At 35.0% G+C, this 25,309-nt stretch overlaps 3 protein-coding genes across 5 annotated transcripts; 2 read left to right on the top strand and 1 right to left on the bottom strand.

Annotated features, from left to right (window-relative positions):
- Positions 1–281: 281 nt before the first annotated feature.
- LOC147762911 (uncharacterized protein C05D11.1-like) lies at positions 282–14,556 on the bottom strand. Of its 2 annotated transcripts, XM_087009475.1 has the most exons (23): positions 14,360–14,556; positions 13,741–13,823; positions 13,334–13,492; positions 12,562–12,771; positions 12,040–12,162; positions 11,740–11,880; positions 11,235–11,345; positions 10,457–10,548; positions 10,084–10,186; positions 6,167–6,241; positions 5,823–5,933; positions 5,409–5,552; positions 4,680–4,862; positions 4,264–4,366; positions 3,727–3,857; positions 3,335–3,515; positions 2,999–3,084; positions 2,710–2,894; positions 2,166–2,405; positions 1,771–1,864; positions 1,351–1,511; positions 934–1,086; positions 282–589 (listed from the first exon to the last, which is right to left on the bottom strand). In XM_087009475.1, exons 1-23 carry the CDS (start codon positions 14,502–14,504, stop codon positions 523–525), a joined length of 3,081 nt encoding a protein of 1,026 aa, XP_086865601.1. In that variant the 5' UTR covers positions 14,505–14,556; the 3' UTR covers positions 282–522. The 2 variants fall into 2 exon arrangements, with proteins under 2 accessions (XP_086865601.1, XP_086865602.1); XM_087009476.1 differs by lacking the exons at positions 2,999–3,084; positions 3,335–3,515.
- LOC106166209 (iron-sulfur cluster transfer protein NUBPL) lies at positions 14,327–20,086 on the top strand. Its single transcript, XM_087009480.1, has 11 exons — positions 14,327–14,449; positions 14,750–14,905; positions 15,230–15,377; positions 15,792–15,826; positions 16,070–16,160; positions 16,446–16,485; positions 16,759–16,849; positions 17,443–17,536; positions 18,175–18,381; positions 18,648–18,730; positions 19,060–20,086. Exons 2-11 carry the CDS (start codon positions 14,777–14,779, stop codon positions 19,144–19,146), a joined length of 1,005 nt encoding a protein of 334 aa, XP_086865606.1. The 5' UTR covers positions 14,327–14,449; positions 14,750–14,776; the 3' UTR covers positions 19,147–20,086.
- A 428-nt stretch (positions 20,087–20,514) lies between these two features.
- Positions 20,515–25,212, top strand: LOC106166185 (uncharacterized). 2 transcript variants are annotated; one of them, XM_087010087.1, is made up of 6 exons: positions 20,515–20,612; positions 21,824–21,928; positions 22,113–22,210; positions 22,435–23,927; positions 24,146–24,367; positions 24,625–25,212. In XM_087010087.1, the coding sequence occupies exons 2-6, from the start codon at positions 21,844–21,846 to the stop codon at positions 24,713–24,715; spliced, it is 1,989 nt and encodes a 662-aa protein (XP_086866213.1). In that variant the 5' UTR covers positions 20,515–20,612; positions 21,824–21,843; the 3' UTR covers positions 24,716–25,212. The 2 variants fall into 2 exon arrangements, with proteins under 2 accessions (XP_086866213.1, XP_013400114.2); XM_013544660.2 differs by lacking the exon at positions 20,515–20,612 and adding an exon at positions 20,621–20,842.
- Positions 25,213–25,309: the final 97 nt, after the last annotated feature.

The following is a 25,309-nucleotide window of genomic DNA, read 5'->3' as shown; positions in this document are numbered from 1 at the left end:
AAACCAGCCAGCATTTACTCGGTATTTCACATTAATAATTTATTTGGATCCACTAAATTTCTTAGGAAAAGGGGACGAATAATTGTGACATGATTAATGTTGATGATTTACCTGTAGGAAGAAAAAAAGATAAAGATTCTGTAACCCCCACCCATCTTGTCATCCATTTTCATATTGCTCTTCAACAGGGCTTGCAATATATGCTGTCTTTTATTACTTCTCTCATTAAATTAAAGAATTAATGATAATATTAATGATCAATGAATTAATGATGAGCAGGAGATTTTTAAAAAGTTTATTCACATCATTTGACAGAATATGTATATCATTAGAAAAAAAAGATAACATAGATATTTGATTTTCATATTTTAATTGCACAATATCACAAAAATATTGCATGGACTTGATACTTTTGGCAAGAGTTTAGGCGCACTGGCATAATTCACTTGTAGGATTTTGGGGCTATTTGGCAGGAATCCTGCAATCAAGCGCTCAGGTAGCATCTCTGCATCAGGGCATTGTCTACATCTTCAGTTCAGCCATAAGTCCTTCCTCCAAAGATGGCAGCACTGTCAGGTCTCTATCCAACCTGCGATGACCAAAAAGAGAAAAGAATGACATTCTGAAATGGCAACTTAATAGTAACAATGTTATATCCCAATACTGGTGAATTCTTAATCATAAGGTATTGAGGTCTTTTGGCCCATTCATTTTCTGCTTCACACCTTTATATACATGTATTTCATTATCACATAAAATGATGCATTTCACAAGAATAAATGAATTTGTGCATGTTGACAACATGTCAATTTACATGTGTCCAAACAGAATGTTTGCCATCCATCAAGTTTTGTACCTGTGGTGCACTCATGCATGCGTTTCTAAAAACTCAGTCACTTTTGAAAAATCTTCCACCGATTTTCAATCTCTTACTCTTTGAATTCTTTCTGCAGTTCTTCCACTTTGGCAGAGTCACAGCAGACGGCACACCTGGACTTGGTCTGGTCAAACAGCTGGCTGAAATACTGCTTACTCACTCTCTGAAGATCCTTGATGCTCACCTTAGCAATATCCTGGAGGAGCTGCCTACAATAATTCAATAAAAAAGCTTACAAAGATGGAAAAAACAATACTGTATAGGTTTTATTTCAACTGTTTTTGATGTAAAGAACTGTAAAACCAATAAATTTATTTATTTATTACTTTTTCATAACAAATAGATCCTTTCTTTACTCTCTTCCTGTGACCTCTGTGCTGGAGAAAACTGGAAGACTATTCTTCTCATAATATATTTCTGTAACAGTGTTATTAATCCCTGACTCTTCAGGGTGTGGTATGAGAAAAAGATACCTGTTGTAGTCAACTTCCACTCCTCTGTAGTAGCTGAGAATACTCTGGAAGGCAGTGTCAGAGACTGAAGTCTCTTCCTCAATGATTTTAAATATGAGAGAACTCTTCGCTGTCTCCAGATCTACCTCTGTGAATTCAGTCTGGCCACTGAGGAATTCTTCCTGAAATTGTATTCTATCATGTAAAATATCATAATATATAAACATTATAAATAAAGAAGTTCAAATTTCTAGTAACACATCTACACAAATATTACATGAAAATCACAGAAGTCTTTGAAAGGATAAAATTGACATTATTATTATCACATCACTTCGGTACTGCGTATCCTACTCGGGAAAGTATTGCATATCAAAGCTATCCAAACTAAATTATCATTTTGTATAAGTTTTAAAAATGGACAAGACCACAATTCCTTACCACAATGATCTTGGCTTGCTTGTAGGCACTGGACAGCTGGGCAGCTCTGGACAGGATAAAGTACAGCTGACCAGTCTCCTGCTTGATGCTCATTCTGAAACAAAAACAAAATTAATGAAAACAACTCCCTCTGGCTTTAGAGACATCTCCAAGATTGGGGATTGGGTAACCAGCAAATGATTCAAACAACCTCAAAACATATTAATTTTAGCCAAAGTACTAAAAATCTTCATAAACTGTCCAAGCCAAATTTCATTATATAGTTTATTTTGCTGATATGTACTAGTACTGATATGCATCCATAGATTCAAGCTGGTTAAAAGCTACATACTCCATCACATTTATGACCTAGTAAGCAGTAGTTCTCTATCTAGGTCACTGCTCACACTTATTACCTGTATCCATAGGACAGTCCCATGCCTCTGATCTGTCTCCACATGGGTCCCTCCATCTGTGTCAGGTACTGTATGAATACCATGACAGGTGCAGTGTCAACGTGGATGTAGGTTGTAAGGCAGGGAACACTGAGAATTAGGTATGCTGACTCCACGGCTGCTACGCCACAGATGATCCCCATACTCTGAGATGTCTCTTCAAGGGTACGGAGGAAAGAGTGAGAGAACTTGATTGGTTGTCTGGAGAAACAGATCGATTGTCAGTTTTAAAAATTGACAAGGGAAAGAATACTTAAATAAGAGGTTTTTATTGCAACAGTTGCATTTAAGGCACTTTCTAAATTTCACAAAATATCACATTTCCATGTTTATTTTGTAATAATGCATCAGTTAGAGCAACTGGTTGTCATAAATTTCTTAAATATTTTCATAAACATGCAGTTATTTATATTAACAGGAATTTGTAACAGGAATTTCGTTTTTTATACCATAGTTCAGTTTCTTTTGCATCAGAAAAAATTATTTAAATATTTTTAAAACTCACTTTTTTGTCAAATCCACTTTGCCCACTTCCTGCTGCAGTTCCTTTGGTAGGAGCTCCTGTTTCCAGACTTCATGAGGATCACATTGCGTTAGTTGTGCTAGTCTTGTCACATCTGCTGACATGTGGATTGTGATGTTTTCTGGTAATGTCAGCAGTTTTTGAAGTCTCTTCATCTGCTCTATAACCTGAAATAATTTTGATGGATTAAAATAAATATTGCAGTCCATTAAAAAATAAATCAGAAAAAAATAAATCTCTGGCAGTTCAGAGAGAGAGAGAGAATACTTACTTTAGTTGGTGATTTTTCCAATTTCTCCAACATATCAGTCAAGAATGTATGCTGTCTCATGAACCCCATGACAACCATGTTACTTGCTACAAGACAGAAAACCCTTACTTTATCAAATGTATATGATCAACCAACTAAGATAATAGTGAGTAATACTTCTATTCCGTTAACAATTCAATTTTTTTCTTAGGGGTGACAGGTCAACTTTTTTGACCACAAAATAACTTAGAAAGTCACAGGTTATAAATTGTATGCAAAACACTACACACACGTACAGAAGCAGATGTGCACACATACATACACTCAGTATTTCTATTTATGTGCTAGTGTGCTTGCCTTGATCAAAAGACATATCCTTCATCATGTTTTGTGCTATCAACAGGCCTCTTCTCTTCAGACAAGACACTTCATTCACCATTTTCTGTGCTACAATTTTCAGTCTCTCTTCATTAAACTGGATCTTGAACAGCAGTTCATGAATCCATGTGATGGACTTCTTGTACTTCTCACACTCTACCTGAAGTGGTAATATGTATCTTCCTTGATTTAGGGTAGTGAAAGCAAATGGGAATATTCTAAAAAACACTTGAATATTTCACATTCATTCTGACTCATGTTGTGATTTAGTGACAAAGAATGAAGAAGTAAATGCTCTCTCTCTCTCTCTCTCTCTCTCACACACACACACACACACACACACACACACACACACACACACACAGACTAACCTTGAGGCGGAGTGTAAGCAGTTGTGGAAAATCTCCATGTGTGAACATTCCTCCTGAGAGACCAAGAGAGGTGTCCACACTCAAAGTGTCAGCTTCCAACTCTTGGATGACAACCTCATGGGACACCAGCTCTGCAATACATAATTCAAATTATCATAAAGCTGTTCACTCATATGGGCACCACAGTGTACCAATAGTGAATTAATTACATTGATAATATACACATCAAGCTATGGACCAACATAATGACCACAAAATATGGACTGTATGAAAACCAGATGACATAAAATACTACCAACATATCTATCAGTTTCAAACATTTTCAGAAATGAAGATGGACTTAACAGAATTTCATAAAGAACTGACAATAATAACATTTCACATTAGATCATAGAAAAACAATTAGGTAAGCTGCTTCATTTCACAGATATTTCTTGATTCTTGTCAGAATCATAAGACCAGTTGCCTAAAAAGACAGGAACATATTAAAATTACATAGAGTGTTATGTTTTAAAAAAGGAAGCTTGATTATCCTACCATCATTTCTCATCAGAGGTGACTCACACATCACAGCAGCATAAAGAGGAAAGTAATATTTCAGGTCCTGAGGTACAGCATCCGTATTGATACAGCAGCACAACTGACAATAAAATAGCCAACACATCAACATATATCGATTCATACCAAGAGTTTTAAACCAATTGTTTTAGAGTTCTTGAGTTAAAAAGAAAATTATGCACTATATATATGGGTAGAGTAAGTCTCATTAAAAACAATTATCTATTCATCTTTAAAAGGACTGAAATAATCATTCATTAACATCATTTATTTCACAGATCACAAAATTCTACCTACGAAGATATTTAATTGTTACTAACAGATACCCCTCAGGGAAATTTGTCATATGTAATTTTAAAACATTCCCTGGGAGCTTTCAAGCAACTAAAACTTACAGACACAAAGTTACTGTTAATGCTATTCAGCTGGAATGCCACAGGAAGATCACTGAGAGGAAAACCTGAGAATTTGGTATCAGCCTCTGGGTGGCCAGAGTGGCATGTTGTAATTGGATGGAATTTAATGCTGCTGACATTTGGAATGTCCACACTGGTGACGACTTCTCCTGGTGCCTCAATCTGAATTCAAAAGAGCAATTGTGTATACTAACAGACAGCAAAGCTGACAAATATACAGACACCATACAGAAACAAGGCAGCAAAACTGTGAAATGTTCAGACCTTATGCAGAAAAAAGTGCACAAAACAATGTTTTGGACAATTTTGATGGACTGTTACATAAAATTACTGTAAATGTCAACCAATCATGCTAATTTTTTTTAAAGCAACCTGCCTCTTTACCAAACAAAGCCACTCTGTAAATTTAAAGTAAAACAAAAATAAGTTTTGGAAGTTATGGGGCATCTATATATAAAAAAATGATGCTACTACAAGATGCACAGAAGGAAGCATATCTGAAAATATTACATATTACATGTATCAGTACTAGCCCAGCAGCATCTTAAGTCTTTTTCTCACCTGAACATAACCGCATGGGAGCACATAATCTTTATTTTTATAACAACATATGAACTAATAAACAAACAAAAAAAAAAACATATTGCAGTATTCAGAATTTATTACACTCATTCAAAACACATTTCCCCAAAACATCACACAGCTTACCTCATTTTCCTCACAAGCCTTTCTGAGATTCTCCCCCATCTGTGCTAACCCTGTCTCTCCTAATTTCTTCTTCTGTTCTTCTATACGTTCCTTCTCTGTGGCAGCCATCTTGTCATGGAGCGCCTTACTGGGCTCTCCAATTATCTGGAAGAAAGGATAAGTATGGATACTATCTGTAGGCAATTTAGTTGTATATTAGAAAGCGAAACAGCCACTGCAGTAAGCTTCACCTTGGGGGAACAAAGTAAATATAGTGACACATGTTACAAATTATTTAATAAAGTCTGGTGTCTCAAACAACTTCCAAAATATGTTCCATGTAGGCAATTAGGGAAAAGGGAGACACAGATGATCAAAACTAACAGTCTCTGTAATACTTTATAAATCATAATTCACCATAACCATAATACTTACAGTAACAGAAGGACAGGTCATGAAATATTGGTTCAGCAAATTGTACCAGTAGTCCTTGTTTTCTTTACTCAGTTTTTTGAAAATTTTGATCTGGTTCACTCTCTCAACCAGCTGGAAGATTAATCAATCCAATAGATTTCCCACTGCTGCTCTATAAACTTCAGAAAATACATATAAGCTATAGGCATTATTGAAAAACAAAAATTTGTTTTCCGTCTTCAGTGTTGGTGCAGAGATCAAAATACAAATACTGTCACTGTTATAATAACACTAAAAAGTTGTAAATCTTAAATACTAGCAGATTAAAGAAATATTGGATAAAAACAAGAAAAATGCCGTCTTACTTCCTCTCCTGTGTCACTAAACAGGAAATCTCCTATCAAATCTCCAGCGATCTGATCATGGGGTCTTGACTCCAACTAAAATAAAACACAAAATATCACTGTTCAACTGTACTTCTGATGTCCCAGCCAAGCCACAAGTGCAGTGCATACAAAACATAACAGCAGAAAAAACATTTTTAGACGTAATAATAATATGATTACCTGCAGGCACTTCAACAGAGAAGGCTTCCATTGAACATAACATCACAATAGGGTGATATTAGTAACAAGGCAGCAAAGCTGTCAAATGTACAGACAAAAAACAGAAAATAAAGATGCAAAAAATAGGTCATTATGTCAATTTTGATGCAATAATAAATAATGCTGTCAATCAACACTGAATTTTAATCATGAACAGATAACATGGTCAATAACAGGAGCGAACAGGAGATATATTTTCTGACAGTATTCCAAATTATCTTTGTTGATCCATCCTCCATTTTTGATGGTCTTCCAACAGAAAAAATAGATACCCGTCAATATAAACATTAAAATCTGACCGTCTTCCAGAAGGCCCAGAGGATGGTGTCAATCCACCCCTGCAATAAGATTACAGTTTCAGGACCACGAGAGTTCAAATTCACATAATGTTTAAAGACATAAATACCAATACAACTGCTTATGTGGAAATGCAGAAAATGCGCAGAGGTTCAAATGAATGGGTTAAAAGTCACATCTTGAAAATGCCAGTGTTTGAAAAAAAAAAAAAAAAATTCCAATAAAGCAGCTATTCAAACCTTCAATCTTGCTGTATTAACATGATATGAATAACCCCATTGAGTTTGAGGATAGATAAGGCACTGTTATTCATCAATAGCATTAATGTTGGCATTACACAAAATAATTTTTTTTTTTTGAAAACTTATTTGCAATATTAAGCAATATTTACCTGCATAATTATCACTGCTTCCTTATTATGGACACTTTATCTTGCAGAGAACTTAACCTATGGGAGTTTACAGTATCAACAAGTGTGTTTTACGTTATCTCATTTAATGGCCACTTGAATCTTAATTGACTTTATAGCTCTGAACTTATTCCCAAGGGAAAATTACAAATGTGACTAGTAAAGGTCTTCAGGCCTATGAGTCACACCTTAAAAAGATGCAGAAAATAGGTCATTTTTTTCAATTTTGATACAATAATAAATAATACTTATAACAGCACAATCAACACTTAAAGGGATAATAACTCTTTGTATGAGATCTATATTCCACAATAAGACATTGTAAAAAAACTCATAGAAATATAATATATTTACCCTAGGTTCTAGATTCCGGTATTGCCAGCTCGATCTTGATTTCATATATAACCCATATAAGCAATACCAGGCTCTAGCGAACAGCGGCCATGTTAGATTTCCGTCAATCAAATAGAACTGCTCCACAGTGAATCTGCAGTTGAATGTCATCAGACCAAAATGAAACGTTTATTTAATTTTATTTGCTGTATTTAAGATATGTAAAGTGAGAAATAAAATAATGTTTCTAAAAGAAAAAGGTATATCCAATGTTTTTGTACTTTTTGCTTATCAAAGAACATTTAGTCCTGAGATATAAGCACACATGCTTGCCGTGTGCCAAGTTTGACAGCTACACTGGATGCCCGATACCACTATAAGGGCTGCGCAATGGCTACACCAAAATCAGTTTTTAAAGCAGAATGTTGCTTGTATTGTGGCACTGACCTTTGACTGCAAGATATTTTCAATTCAAACTTCTAACTCCGCGTCAGCCACTTTGGTTCTTGTCTCGTCTGCACGAGATAACGTCAGCGCAAGGCGGGAAAGGCAGCTCCAGGCGGCTAAACCTGTGACGTACAAGACTTACGACTTCCAAATATGGATCCAGGCTGACACAGCTGTGACGTGTGACTTCCAAATATGGAAGCACCCCAGGCAAAATTTTGAAGAACGCCCTCAGATTGTCGGTGTTCGTCAGAGTTTAGTAAAAGCGACTCCATCACAAGGTATATTTAGCAAGCTAGCTTTTAAGTTGCTCTGACACTCACGGTAAATATATTCTGTTTTACCACAAAAATGGCAGTTATAGCTATTTTTCTGATATCTGAGCTTGTCGTTGCACCATGAGACCTCCACAGATGGATATACTCTGTTATAATCTCTTAAGAGGTTATTACAAAAAAAGAAAAAAACTTTTTAGAAAAAATTCAAGGACTAACTTTGAATGTAGAAATTGATTCATTTACCATTGTTAAGTATGGGAAAATTATTGTTTACTCCAGGAAAATTCGATTTTTGGCCAAAACGAACAGTTATTATCCCTTTAAATTTAATCATCAATCATCAATCTCATTTAATGGCCAATTGAAAATTAATTACTAGGCAAGACTTTATTGACCTCAATTTAATTAGCGATCACCCAAGGGACAATTTCATAGACTGCCGTCCATACAGTACCATCATATAGCACTCTATAGAACTGCACTGCTTACAAAACAGAAAACAATCACACTGACTTTCCAACACAAGATGCACTTTTCAGTAAGTACCATAAGTAACATGGTTTTCCTTTGATGGTCATCAGTGTCCAAAATAGTTTTTTTTTGCATTTTGATGCAATATTACATAATGCTTAACAGTATAATAACCATCAATTTTTAATAATAAAATAAAAGTATCATGGATATTCCGAAAACGTGACATGAAAAGGTCTTCAAGGCCATGGAAGTTAAGAGCCACACCTTCAAAATGCCAAAATGTAAACAAGAGATTACTGTACTGAAATGATTTTCTTACCATTTTCAGCACCTTTTTTTACATAAAACAAAATAATCAATTTACTGTCATTTTTAAATGATCAACTACAAAAATTGTTGACATAGGAAAAATATCAACAGAACAATTTTATATGTCTAATTTGCTCCATTCAGAGATTCTGAACATAGTGAATGATTCAATCTGACAAACTGTAAAGACAGGAGTTTATTTCCATTTTTGAAACTTTATTACACAATACACAATAACAGGTTTACCATCATTTTTATATAATCAACTAACAATATTGTTAAGATGCAGAAAATGTCAAAAGAACAACTTTACATATCTAATTAGTTACAAAATGAGACTGTTAACATGCCTGAGAATTAAATTTGAGGAAAAAACACTTATATACAAAAAAATGCATAACTTCACCAAAACTTAACAAATCAAGCTTATTTTCAAAATTTAATCTGTATTTTAGTAACATTGATCACTCCTGTTAATTTCAAGACAATTGGCCAATCAATTTTCCTTAAAATCTGTAATAGGTGTTGCATATGTGCTGGAAAAAGTGAAAAAACAGCAAACTTTTGTAAAAATGGCCCGATCATGCTGATTTTCGAACTTGACCTGCGTATTATAGATATTCATCAGTTCTGTAAGTTTCAAGCCAAAAGGTAAAATGGTTTTCCACTTATCATGTTATCGGTGCTGCATATATGCTGAAAAAAGTGAAAAAACAGCATAACTCCCCTAAAAATGACCTGATCGTGCTGATTTTTGAACTTGACCTGCGTATTATAAATAATTATCAATTCTGTAAGTTTCAAACTAAAAGAGAAAACGATTTTCCACTTATCGTGTTTTCGGTGAAAGTGCACGGCGACGACGATAGACGCAGGTGATGGCTATATGTACAGACACATCTGTGTCTGTACATAAAAATAAGAATTTCATATCTATCATCAGTCAAATCCAATATCCTCCAATACAAAACATCCTACCACGTCTGATACATTGCTTTAACTAACTTTCTGATGCAACTCAGTGTCGCACCTAACAAAATGTCGTTTCTACTGCAATGTGAAACCTAACACACTTTCAACTTACATAAGGTCAGATGTAACTTGTTTTTTAGGTTAATTCTGAGACTTACCCTCTCCATACTATCCAGAATATTTTTGTGAATCACAGTCTCCATTCTCTTACTATCAATCTCTTCCTCTCTCTTCATTATCTTTCCAATGGTGGCCAACAACCTGATCAATCACAAACAAACTTATTAAAAAAAGCAATAATATGATGGCGAAATAAGGTTTTCCTTTATAATAGGGGCAATTGCTGATTATTCAAATAGTTTAGCAAATACTAAAAGTTTGCACAGATTTATCATATAAGACATAGATTGGTGGAACAGAATCAAAAAGGTAAACAAATTATAATGAAACAATGTAGTTTCATATAGTTGCACATATACATGATATAAGTTACTGAACTCAGCAAAACTTTTAGCTTATGGAAGAGCATACCTGGGTTTAATTTCCTTCAGCTTCTCCTTTCGGACATTTTGGAATGTCAGCATAAGACACATCTCTCGGTTTTCTATAATAGAATATGACACCTGAAATTAATCAAATAAATCTCTTAAATCAATCCTCAGTCACCCTTTTAACTGACCTCAGAAAAACTCACACAAAAATATCAACGCAACTCTCTTTAAAGATCAATACAGGGTTGTTGTCTCTCATTTAGCCAAAGAATTAAATGGAGTTCACCACTTCCGAAGCGTCAGAACAGACTGCACACACCTCCTTCACCCGCTTTCACCCCATAGGTACTGGTTAATAATGACCCATAAACTTTTGCTGGGCCCAATTAATTCTGTGAGCTATCCTTTAAAAGCAGGGTCACCTCAGTAACTTGGCTATAATTTATTTTTGTGCCTTTATTACCCATACAAAGTATGTGTTTTTAAAAAGCCAAGACTTTAAGCAAAATGAACATGGAATTACATTTAAATTTTACATGCAATATCAGGGGTTATGGTCGGTTAAACACTACATTCTTATTTGGTAATGGGCAAAAAAAAACAAAACAAAAAACAAAAACAAAACAAAGTTGATTTATCTTGTGCACAATTTCTTTTTCATTTCTCCACACATTTGCCTGAAAATTCACAGGGATGATGTAAACTTTCAATCCAGTGTTGTGCTTTACAAGATCTACAAAATGCAATAAACGAGAGTTCTCAAAATATCCCAAGACGTGTCGGGACTAAAACCATGAATACCAACAGCTGTTTCTCACATTTGAACAGTATGGCTCCTCCAGCTCCACAAAGTCTCTCTGTAGGGGAGATATAGCAGAATCTCGGAGGTAGTCCAAAATCACAGTCAGTGCAACATGTGTGTACAGATCCTTAAATCATAGAAGTCTTTGGTTAAGTAAGTAATGAATAACACTCACATTGCTGCAATTTACACGTTTTTTCTTTAAATTTTACAATTTCATATCACTATCCAACATTTATACCAAAAACTGACTTTTTATGACAACTATACACAAGCAAGTGCCAGAGGATCTCTCTTTAAGCTGAAGGTTAGGAAAACTTGTGTGACGGTGCTCAGTGCGTTAGCTACATGACAAAACTAAATGTGTTTGCATTGACGGAAATTGACATTACACCACTGAATACTTCTTATAGTAAAAGGTAGTACTTATTGTGAGCCACTTCCAATCATCACATCTGACCTTGATTATGTTATGTGAGACTGTACTTTGTTTGATGTGATGGCCATTACAATTCGCTGACCTTGACATTAGGTCCCCTCCAGGCCATCCTGACTAGGCCCCGAGTTTCATCATCAGAGGGGTAGCAGACAATCTGTTCAACTGAATTCTCCAGTGGAGGAACATCACTCTGCCAGGGACGGACAAATTGAGCTTGTTTACCCTAAAAAGAACAATATATATAAAGCATATGACATTCAAAGAAACCATTAAAGAGACCAGAAGAAAAGGCAGTGCCTGACTAAAATTGTTATAATAAAGAGTAAGTGGATTGACCCAAAATGGGCATAAATACAGATGCACAGACATTGCTATCACTTACCTTTGCTAGTATTTTCTGCTGTATTGGCTCTAGTGCCTTAAACACATCTTGGGGATTGACCTGACCAGTGATAATGAGGTTTAGATTTTCTGGGCGATAAAACTCCTGATGATAGCTCACAACCTATGGAAATTATATAAATCTTTATAACTGGCATCACTTATATTGCTTTTATTTTCCTTCGTTGAGAATTATTGATTGCAATGAAATGATATTTTTCTATGGTTTTGTTCTTTCCTTGATCAGAGAAAAATTAGTAAACAGAAGAAAAAAATGGAATCCTGGGTTAATAGTGTGTTTCTTAAATAAACAAACAGTAAATGTTATTATCTGAACCTAAGGTAAAAGATTAACATTCATATACTAATATCAGCTCGCAGCAATGGTACTTCTACAGCTGCCTCGGTTGATATCACTTTTCTGCAAAAAAAAAAAAAAAAAAAAAAAAAAAACTCAAGCCAAATTAAGTCTGCCCAATAATTGTATAATACCATAATATTTGAGAAAAATAATGCAATTTACCTTTTTATTTGAGGTACTTATGCGTAAATTTTCCAACATTCCCCCAGTCTCTGACTTATACCCACAATGCCCTGGGTACATGGCCCTGAGAAGGGCGAGTCTGGTTCTTTCCTCCCCCGTGTTTTCACAGGCCTGCATTTCACAGTAGACCACACCAGCATCTTCCCCTTGCTCTGTGACATGGTGAACTTCTGTGAGGTAAGCAGAGTCCTGGAGGACGAAATATATAATATAATACTTACTCTAGGGGTCAATACTAGGAATTTCTTATTAAATTAGCCAGATAAATATTTTTATCATTAAATTATTGATCAACACTTCAGCTTTTCTTAGTTAATTTCAAACTTTAAATTAACTCTCTATGACATATTATGAAAAGCACTAGTATATCCTAGCCTGAAAAAACTAGGCATCCAACCTATAATTAATATTTTTGTCATATCAATTACAATTTTTTTCCTTAATATTTGATCGTTTTCTTCCTGTATCAGTGGATGATGGTACAGACCACTCAGGACATAAAAGCATAACTAAAGAGTCATGCGACCTACGATCAGATGCAGATAGCTTTTCAACGGAATGCAGCGATATGAAGAAGGGTTATTATCAGAAAGTCTAATGGCTGATGACAGGTACCCGGTAAGAATATGAACTGCTTCCTGTTAAGATCTGCCTGAACTTCACATGTATGAATGCACCAAAGAAGTGTTTTAACATTCCACAATTTAGAATACCCAAGTTCATCAGAATGCAAATCTTCCAATACACTTACAGTAAGAGTAGCAAAAAGCACATGTTCTACATATATGGGCATGAGGGTAAGGAAGCCTTCATCTCCAGCTGTCTGCATGGTGTAGTAGGTGTGGTCTGTATCAGTCCAGGCATTAGTCCCAGAGGCCAGGCAGCGGTTTGCCAACAGGTCCAATACACCCTGAAAGCATGTCAGAAGAACATGATTGTAAATCTTTAAACTGACACATAAACACTTCCGTTTGGTGAAAATAATACTTGTAATTTTACCTTGGAACCTTTTTCTTCCTGACTTATTGACAAATATGAATTAAGCTTTGTCATAGTGTGATGTCCTATGGCATCATCATATCTATTACTTTTACATTGTATTTGAGTTCCCTTTAACTTTTACATCTTGGCAAGTGTCCAGTTTAGACAAAATCCTACCTTGTACGGGTACTTTTCACTTCCCATAAAGACCAAATGTTCCAAGGTATGGGGTAACCCATCATCATCATGAGCTTCAGTAGCTGGGAAAATATGGCAGATGTTGTCTTGTTTGATGGTATAAGCACCCAAATTTACCTCAATTAGTATTAAATGAATATAACTTGCACAATGTACTAAGTAGTCTGGCATGTGAGGGCCGGTGCACGTGGGAGCAGAAAAGTTACTGGTATATGTTTACTTACTATATATACTTGTGTAGACACAAATTAAAGATGGTTTTCACTCTAACTTAACAAACATCTAATGGATTAAAGCAGGTCAGTAAAATAATATTGATTAAAATAAATATAAATAAAACTATATATACTAGAGGTAAATTGTTCAGTCTAGCTGAAAATAGGTCAAATTCTTTGTCTTATTAGCTTAGCTCAAGAGATTGGTATTTGCACAAACGGCTATTTAAATATATATTGTGTAACAAGGCTTAATTTCAAACAGAAGTAGAACTACATCCAGGTATCTAATTACAGGCATTTTAGATAGACCGCAAAGTATTGCTGACCTAAGATGGAGCAAACGACTGGTCTCAGCAGCTGGCTTCACCAGAACAACTTACCCAAGCAAAAATACCCGCTTACGGTTGGCCCAGCTACCTGAGCTATGGACACGGTTAATCCTGTCGACTTTGACTTATACTTGTACACAGGTATTTTACCACTGTTGGCTGTGGCAGAGCAAACTAACTCAAAATCCTGCTGCATTTTGTATGCTGCGTACACTGGTCCACATATCGTGCCAGGTTACTTATGCCACAGGCACGTGGTCAAAAATCAATACACTCTTTTCTAGATTGTCTCATCAGATGTCCCTCATAGCGCCTAAAAATGCGTTTTAATTAATTTTAGATTTTTAATTCATTTTGAGAAATAAATATTTTATTTATGTCAGTTCAAGCTAATGGGTTTTACTTAGACATTTCCTTATGCCTGTGTTTCTTGTATGGAAGCGAGGTAGGGAATTCCGTGAGCAAAAAATGGCGACCCTCGTGGGGAAAGCCTGGATCTCCAGAAATTGTGCCAAGTCACTGTTTTCCTGTTATGCTACATTTCCTCGGGTTTCATCAACAACAAAAACGCATTTTTCCACCCACGAAGATCCGTTTGTAAGTATGTCAAGATGTGCATTTGAACAGTCAGTAACTGTTAGTATTTTAATATTAAAATATTCCAAAATGAAACTTGATGAAGTTGGTCAGTTGGTGTATACCAGTACGTTAACTGAGATCATCCATTGGATGCTAATTTTGCTGTAAGTAACTCTACTTTTTGCACTGGACCTTTGTGATAATAACTGGTATATTAATGATAAATGAGTAGGACGGAGGGGGGGGGGGGTTAAGGTGTTAAGAAGGAAAAATAATTATGGAATGGACCATATACTGTACAGTGCATTGTACATGTATGAGTTCCCCAATTTTGCCTTGTAGGGAATCAATAAAAAAAAGACAGCAGATTCGCCTGGTGTCAAGGAACAGATGTCCAAAGGATTGCCAAAGAAATTCCCCATAGCAGGAGTGAAACAGGTCATTGTGGTGGCATCTGGAAAGGGTGGGGTGGGCAAGTCCACTGTAGCAGGTAATGTGTGGCCTCTCCTGCTCTGAATTAGTCCTTGTCTTGTTGTCTGGAGTGATCCAAATGGTCTCAGTGCACATGGTTATACCATTAAACTCTGCTCTGCTGAGCTAAGTTATATTTTGCAGTTTATTTAAAGACAGACTGGACCACTCATAATACGTGATTGCAAGTTCTCGGTATATCTAAATTGACTGAATATAACAGAATCATTGTCAATTATCATCAATGTATATATTTTTACTGTATTGTTACTAATAACAACATGGCCTTCTCACCTTATCCTGGCCATCATACACATAGCATTGGCAAAGCTGAAAAACAGCCAACATTTTAAATCAACAGGCTTAGTATTAGTTATTTTCAAAAAAGTTTACAGAAAATGGTGTCAGTGATATTTTTATCTCAATTTTTCAGTAAACCTGGCCTTAGCTCTTGCAGACAATGACAAGGTATTTGCCTTATGCATTCCCCAATATGTGTCAAAATTAAGAAAATATTAAATTATATGACATTTATATAATGAAATATAATTTAATATTATATGGTATTTATATAACTGATTATTTTTGTCATGCTTTTGCAGAAAAAGAAATCTTCCTATTTTAGGTGACACTTCAAGAATAAATTTTTAGTAGGACACAAAATGTTCCAGATGGTGATTAAAAGTAAATAATTAAAGTTATTTTTTCTAGGACAAGCAGGTTGGTTTGTTAGATGCTGATGTGTATGGCCCCTCTATCCCAAGGATGATGAACCTTGAAGGGCAGGTGTTTTTAAATGAACGTAAGTGAAGTACATGTGCAGTGATATGTAATATGTAGATTTCTCCCAGCATATGAAATTTTTATCAAATGATTATTCCCAATTGATATAAAAATTGTAAGCTTACAGTAACTACAGAATAAACATAAAGAATGGTTAGAAAAATGCCCCTCCCTCTCTTGCCAATTTTTTGCAAGTGTTTGCAAAGCAGTTGCAATTTGTTGTGTTGCATGCAATTTTTAAGGCTGCTACAGCATCTCAATAACCTTATTTGTTTTAGCATTTTATTTTTATTTGCTGTTACAGAAAATCTAATGATGCCATTAGTGAACTTCGGAATTAAATGGTAAGATTTTTTAATGACATCCTTCTGCTACTAGAAACAATTATCAATATAGAACTTAGAATACAACATACAGTATGTTGGATACTAGACTGAACAAAACAGAAAACAGAGAAACATTCACTATCTGCGACAAGAAACTATTAAACCAACTTTTACAGAATATACGTATGTTAAATGTTGCACTATTTTGTGGGTCTTTAAGGTTGGGGATTTCTACAGTCTTACATTGCTAATAAGAATTGTAATTTCAAGGACAGGCTTATTTGATTACAGTATGTCCATGGGTTTTCTTGTGGACGAGGGTTCACCAGTTGTTTGGAGGGGGCTCATGGTTATGTCTGCCATACAAAGGTTACTAAGACAGGTCAGTTGGCAAGTCTCTCCCTATATCTCTCTTGAACCAAGGCAGTGCTGATAGGGAAAATAAGAGGAAATGTATGAGGTATACAGTTTTTGAACACATGTACACAAAACCCATTTGATAGTTAGATTTCACTTCATCCCATACCAGAGTTCCTACTCTATCTGACGCACACTAATCTTTTTTCTCTTCCAAATAACGCAAATATCTTTCAGTGCTAATTGTATCAGGGTTATGTTGTGAAATTGAACTTTTCTTTTTCTACATTAACTTGAAGCTTTACCTTACAGAGGTTTTGGTCACTCCGTGACCGATATGAAATCTGTTCCTCTACAAAGTTAGAAAGTGTGGACCTTTACTCTTATTGTCCCTAGCATTGCATCAACAAACTGCCAAGCTGCTGGTTTGCTCATTAGATCCATTCTTGACTGTTCATTCTGTCTGCTGCATGACACAAACTTCACTGTCAAAGCCTAGTTTTTTCTAAGTAAAAATCCTGATTACACGCTTATACTAGTACTTTAAAGGTGCTTGTTTTGCACATGGGCACTTATAGATCTTGATATGATTAAATAATTTTATCAATTGTATTACAGGTTGCGTGGGGCCCTCTAGACTACCTAGTTATTGACATGCCCCCAGGCACAGGTGACACACAGTTAACATTATCCCAAAATATTCCCATATCAGGTAGGAAAATGATTGGTCATTATTCCACAAGTCAGATTTTGTCATATTTCTGACTTATAAATAAATTCTAAAGTGATAATTTCCCAGATCAGAATATTGATACTATTCAGTTAACAAGTTCAAATTTTTGACAATTTTTCTTCAGTGATCATTTACAGGCCCATAGTCAGCAATTTCAAAAGGGGGGTTCTTTTTCTGAAAAAGTGGACCTTTTCCCATTAAAACTTCATGTACCTAGATCAAATTTTACCCAGAGTGGACCTTTTCCCAGCAAAAGGGGAGGTTCTTTCAAACCCCCGAACCCCCCCTGGCTACGGGCCTGATTTACAACATAACAAGTATATAAATAGCCAGTTGAAATCGATGTCTGTATTTTAATGTCTTATCAATCTCTCTCTGTCTCCATTATTTGTTTTGTTTGTAATTCTGCATAAAAGGAGTGTAAAATATGTGAAATTCAAAATTGTAACAACTTACAAAAATGTTTACTTTAATCCAAATTCAACAGCAAAAAGGCAATAAGAATATTTGAAATAGACAATTAGTTTGCTTATAGTTTATAATTTAGTTAAACTGTGAAAACTTCTGTGTCATAAATCAAGTTGACAATAAATTCAATACTCAAATGACTGCTGCAGGTGCTGTAATTGTGTCCACACCACAGGACATTGCCCTCCTGGATGCCAGGAAAGGGGCCGAGATGTTCAAGAAAGTTCAGGTTCCAGTGCTGGGTATAGTACAGAACATGAGTGTCTTCCATTGTCCCAAGTGTGGGCATGAGGAACACATCTTCGGGGAAGAGGGAGCTAACAAATTGGCACAAGAAATGGGTCTGGAGATACTTGGTAAGCATGACTGGCCTTGCAGTTACTGAATTTCAGAGATTACCTGAAACTTACCTTTGGTGTCAGTGTGCATCTGCTGTTGTTGGAAACAACTGTCTGAAGTTAGGGAAATCATCGAATCATATAATCGCCAGCAAAGATAAAACATAATATAAATAAAGGAAAGAGTTTAAAAGGGAATTAATAATATATAAGATTGTGAGTACAATAAAAATTATTCAGAAAAATCAGAGAATATGCCACTGATGCAGTGTCATGCCTTTCAGGTGATATTCCCCTACACACAAAGATCCGTGAACTCTGTGACAGTGGAAAACCAGTGGTAGTCAGTGAAGAGGGGAGCCCACAGGTATGTGGAACGGTCTGATTTTATACTAACATGATGTCGTATTAGACAGTCAGCTCAGATAACCTTTATTTTGGACTTATAAATAAGAAAGTGACAAGAACTCATTATGAATTTGAAAAAGAAATTAGATACTTTTGGTCAGGATTGTTAAAAGTTTTACATACTAGTGAATAGCACTGTTGTTACTAAATATAGGGGATTGGTATATGTTATTTTGTACAATTATTGTTAATGGTTGCCTTTCTTAATTTCTAGATGCCCTTTTTACTTTGAAAATTATTAGCTGTAATATTTCTAATAGATTTGCATTTTTTCTCTTTTATTTTTAGGCACTGGCCTTCAAAAATATAGCCAGAAAAGTAGTGGAAAAATTACCAGCTTGGGAAGACCCATTTCCAGCAGGAAATAAGACTTAAGCAATTTTTGAAAATTTGTAATGGAGATCTGACATTGTAGCATGGATGCATGTATACCTGCAAATGATAAAGTCCTGTGCTGATAGACACTGGCACTGATGGAGACCTTACCTTCAATTTGATAATAGGATTTTTTTTGTTAAAACAAGCTTACACATATTCTTCAGATGAAACTACATGATACATTGAGTGATGGTCAAATGCTTATACTTTGATTTAAGATAAAAAAAGGCTTTGGAGTCGAATAAAAGGTATCTTATCCAAGACTTTCACACCAAATCAGTTTCCTTGAGAAGTTCCTACTGACAATTGAAATCTTTGCTGGACTCATTCTATGCCCTTGGATTCAATAGTTTATATATGTCATTGCTATGTATATAATTTTGTTCCAAATGTCTACCTAGAGGGAATTTTATTCTTTTTAAGGTCTACATTAATGAAAGATAAGTAGCTTTGCAAAATGTGTGTAGATGATCAATAAAGAAAATATGATTTGGGGCATTTTTTTTAATGCAGGGTATACCTTTAATATATTATTATACTTTTATCAGTGTAGAACAGTTCATGCAGATTTTGTTTACTCAAGTCATATCTTCATCAGGCTATGGCATCAGCTGACATCACTCAGTCCAGCTGTAAGTTATATGGTTACTGACAATTCAGCAATTTAATTTATGTGAAAATAAAAGTTACTTATAATCAGCAACAATCAATAAATATAGTTGTTTAAATATTGGGGGAATTGGAAATTTTCCTTTGTAGAGTGTATAAAATTCAATGTTAGTGCTTTTAAATTTGTCTGTCATGTATGTGAATTTGTAAAACTAATCTTAGAGTCCATATGATGGCATATTGTTATATATTAAAATATAAATACTATGAGTAATTTAAGACCTGCTTTAAGCTTCATAATGGAAATAAACACATTCATACAAAACTTAAGATGTCTTTTTTGCAATATTCCAACAATGCTATAATATAAACATTTATTTCTTTTTAAAATACTTTTAAAACTGATTTTATTTTATTATTTCATTTCATTTATTTATTTGTGTTATGGTAAACTTGTAAATTTAAAGCTAAACAAAGGTAGGTTCTGTACTAGAGTAATCTAGTTTTGTGACTTTTAGGTTAATTTACCCAGTTAATTCAGCAATTAATTTATTTTGAGTCTTTGAGGTGATCTACTAGTCGCCCGTAGACCTGCACGTTGTAATTTTTTTATATAAAACGTAACCAATCATCTATAACAAAATTTAAATAATTTTGTGTGAAAACCACTGCCAAATAATGAAACAGTATCACTTTATGACTCCCTTTCCCCAAATCATAAATCCGCCTCTGGTGTTATATGTTATTATAATAAATCATGATGGTATGTCTTCCCAGGTCTACGGCTGTATCACGGGAGTCGAGTAGGCCAGCGGCCGGCGAGAGGAAGCGGTCTAGTTTTTATTAACTTTCAGGTACATGGTTTACATGAAAAAGTATTTCGCGCATAATAATATGTCATCATATGGACACTTAGACGGCTTAATTATGTAACAAGCACCACCAACATTTGACGAACATCGGAGTCATTATGTTTACGACTACCGTAAACCGGTGACTGCTGTTAGAAACCCGCCATTTATGAATTGTAGCAAAAAAGCTACTCAGACGTCCGTTCATCACACTATCTCTTATAACTGCCACCGTAAGTGCAACTAATATTGCTTTTCTAGAAAACGAATGCTCGTTTTATTGAAAAGGAACTTACTTGCGATAAGTATATATTACTATTTGAAAAAGATCTGAGCAAGGCTCAACACCGAGGCAATGTTAATGTCTCTTCTCATGTAGTCATGACCAAGCACGAAACTTCTGCCTTTGGGTTAAGAACTCTTTGATATGTACATGTACTGGCTGTACACACCTATAAAAGTGCATGAATTTCGTGCTATGCTCAACCAACAGACTCTAGTCCAAATACTAGTAAAGTAATGATGATTTACATTATAATTTTCTTTATCTTTCTACAGTGTGGATGTCATTGAATCAACCTGCATGATAAGGACCTTTTTTTATGAGAAGATACTTTTTTCGTTAATGTTGAGATTAACTCGACACATCTGAAAGTTTCCCAAAACCTAAGTCAATTTTTTGTCTTAATATCTTGTAAAGCTACTGATCTTTTTCAAATTTAGAACGATGATTGTTGGGTAGGAAAAATTTACTTTTCTTTCTCAATGAAAACTCACATATAGTATATTAAACTACAGATTCATGTACTAGGTAGTTGCCCATTTGCTGGCTTGTTAATATTATTAAGTACATCGAGAATTTATAGTTCTTGACTATTACTGATTTAAGTACCACAAATAACTATATTTGAAAGTTTGAGGTAATTAATTTTGAAAAAATTAAAGCATTGGAATGTAGTATTAGTTATAGTAACATCAAAAGCACCTTGGGTAAAGACCTTTCTGACCAAGAGGCAATGTGAAACTGTACAGCAAAATCAACATGATTGGCACTTAAGGATGAAGATGGGAGAGCAGGAATCCTTAACAACATCTTGACCCTAGGTGAAAATGTGAAAACTCATCAACAATGCACTTATACAGAGATGTGAAAACACTCAAATCCCAATATTGATCCTGTCACATTTGTAAATGGTATCCATTATTTTTCTCAGATTAATCTGATGATTTTACGATGCCGAGCATGCATAAAACCAATGGAGCTGCACAAAAACGCAAAGCACTTAGCGGACGGAAGAGGAAGTCAGTTTCAAGCAAAGGTAACAAATGAGAAATGCATTATCAGTATTTCTCTATTTTTCCTTGTCTATTTTTTATATGTTTGAAACATTTTGTTTGCAAAATTTTCTGTACATTAAATGGATATTTTTAGGCCAAAATTTTACATAAATAGTGCTGTGCATATATACAAATCAAAATGATAATTATAATTATATTATACAGGTGAATCAAATAATCATGGGAATGTAATAGCAAAACAAGCTAAAACTATACAAGGCGATGGAACAAGTGAAGCAGGTTTTCAAAGCAGAGAAACAAAGGTAGTTTGTCAGTGTTGAAGTTTAAATTATTGTAATAAATATGTACCCTTTCCATTAATCACGAAACTCAAAATTTAATTTTAAATTTCTGATATTGAGCAAGTTTATCTCTCTAGTTTTCAGCATTAGAATGTACCCTACTACCCAGTAATATTTGTAAAAATCTGTTTATGACATCAAGTTATTCAAATTCAAATTATCTGACTTCTTCAAATCCATTATAGGTGGAGAACAAGACTGATCAGTCCCAGCCTATCCACAGTGAATGCATAGCAGAAGCACAGCAATTTGATGCAAATAACATCATCCTAGACTACATGTACAACCCTGTGGCAATATTAGCAAGATCTCAGGATGACATAATGATAGGTGTGTCAAACAGTAAAACAGTCACATCTGACTATGATGATTTTGTTCCTCTGTCGCAGCCTGCAAGGATCAAACCCAACTTCAGCAAAAGGAAAACATTCAAGAAATCTTTGACAAGTTTTCAGTCTCACAAAAAGGACAAAACACCTGGCTCTACAGTTGTTAATGCAGATTTAATGACAGAAGCATCAAAAAGCATCAGTCTTCACAAAGCCAATATTAGTACAAGAACATCAGACACAATAGGAACTAAATGTAATGTAAAAACTCTTGTGGTACTTGAAAGTAATGACACAAAGAAAACTACAGTTACCTTTACAAGTAATTCCCCAGGAACTGGCCCAGAAAAAAGTTCACATGGAGAAGAAGACAAAATACAAAGAAAAACAATATCAGTTACAGAAAAAAAAGGTGTTGTAGAAGAACCCTTTGAAAATTTTCAACATTCACCACTTGGGACTATAAATGGTACAGAATATGAGGACATTACAGTTAAAACACCTGGTGAAGTCTTTCCATACACACAAAAAACTGTAAACTTGACAAGTACACATGTGTCCTTTCAGGATGAGCAACAAATAATTGGTAATATTTTCCCACTTCAATCAAGAGATAATAGAGCTGTTATGAAAGAGGTGAGTGAGATAGGCACTGCCACAGTAGATGAACCTGAGAGGTCCACTTCAGCATGTGAATCTCAATATAGTAATATAGACTGTGAATCTGTAGAAATTACCATAGCCTTTGAGCCCAAAGAGGGTAGTACACCACAGATGCAAGGAGACATGGACATTTCAGCCTGTGAGTATAGAGACACTTCCATGGCCTGTGAGGCTGGAGATGACACAAAGTCCTGTAAAGTTGGAATTAGTATCACCAGAGATGCCACAACAACATGTGTTGAGCCTGATAACAGTTCCACCTGTAGTTCAAGGGATAATGTCACAGACCATGAACCTTGTGAGAGAAGCATGGACTGCAAGTCAGCAGACAGTACCAAGAGTTGCTCCCTTGTAGTTGATACCAGTGCCATTCCTGGAGATAGTACCATGGTTTCTACACCTGTAATTTGTGCCATGGCCAACAACCCCAGAGACTGTACCATCCCAGATATGGCTGGAGACAGTACCGAAGTCTTTAAACTGAGGGACAACACAACTGCCATTGAACCTAAAGTGTCAGAAGTACTCAGCCAGTGTATTGAGGAGTTAAGGTCATTAGAAGTACCACAGATTGTAGGTGTTAAGACAGTATCTCAGTCAGATGAGTGCCCAGACATAAGTGACTCTCAACTTTTTCAGCTAGGGGAAGATCTTATGAAAGAGGACCAAGCTGGAATGGGAAACGGGTATGCACTTTGAAAAAGATAATGTCATGAGACTTTGATTTACATTAATTTAAAATAAAAAATGTCCCTAAAAAATGTCACTTAAAGAAAAATAAGCAGGAAGTGTGTAATTGGGTATAACTTTTGTTTATCCTACAACTGCATTAAGGCAGAGCAACTTTAAGACTTCAAATTTAATCTGCATGGCCATTTCCCACTTTTGTTCTTTTTATTCTTAGACTGGTGTGCCATTACCCTATGCCAGGCGAAAATACCAGCTCTGTAGACCACAGTAAGACTTGTCTCCAATCCCCAGCACATGCCTTGACAGCCCCCCAGAAACTGGTACAACTCAGATCTACCAGGGATGTGGGGGCTGCTGTACCTCCTCAAGAGAAACACCCAGATACAAAGGAAACTCGGATGCTGAAAGGACTGATATCAGAGCTCACATCTTTGAAGTATGTATATATATCAGTTGTTTCTTCCAGAGTTATGACATATAACAATAACTGACACAAACACCTAGTTTCCATGAATTAAGTTTTAAAATATGTCCATGTTGAATGAAAAAAATTACAAAATAGGCTAGTCCAATTTTGAAGTTTTAAAAGTTGTACTGACCAGTCTTAAGATATTATACAAATGGTACCATGTGTAAACGAAATCCAATCATTTGTCATGTATGATACGAGAATGTTTTATTCTTCTACTCCAGCACCATGCTAATGCAATTTAAAAGAGAAATGGACCAACTAAGGCACAAAAGACCGAATTATCTTGGCACTCACAAGAAATGTGGGAGATGACGTATTAATTTGCTTCATTTTTCTTGTAATGTAGGGCTAATAATTGTCATCATATTTTATATGCGTATATTTTAAAGAACAAAATTTAAATGTTATTGTTACAGAATTTTTCAGCTTAATATAATATTCATATTTTAGATTAGTTTGGTAAATATGAATATTGGCAGGATTCAAGAAAAGAAGTCAGAATTTGTTTACAGAGACTGTATGTATGTAACGTGTCTTCTGTAAACTTTATACAATTTTTCACATTCAACAGGGTTCAGTGTTCATTATTGTTATGTAAGCAGCTTTTGTAAAATATTTTACATGATCTTGAGCAGAACAAAAGCTTATTTATAATTTGTTTATGCTTCTTGAAGGTACTTCTTAATTTTTTCCTAATTCATAAATTGTCTCAAGTGGTGGGAATACTGGATATACAAATGTTACAGTTGTTTTTCAGACTTTGTTTACATGTTGCTTTTAATAAAAAAAAATTACCACAACATTTAAAATCAGTTGTTTTGTTTATATCGCAACTGGTTATTAAAGAGAGTTGAGTACATTATTTTGTTTAAGACTTCTTGGGCAATTAAATTCAACATAAACTAA

Source organism: Lingula anatina, chromosome 3 (genome assembly GCF_051362555.1).
Source record: "Lingula anatina isolate TDL-2025a chromosome 3, LinAna3.0, whole genome shotgun sequence".
NCBI classification, from domain to species: domain Eukaryota; kingdom Metazoa; phylum Brachiopoda; class Lingulata; order Lingulida; family Lingulidae; genus Lingula; species Lingula anatina.
Note: the sequence above shows the minus strand (reverse complement) of the source record. Positions and strands in the feature narration are given on the sequence as shown.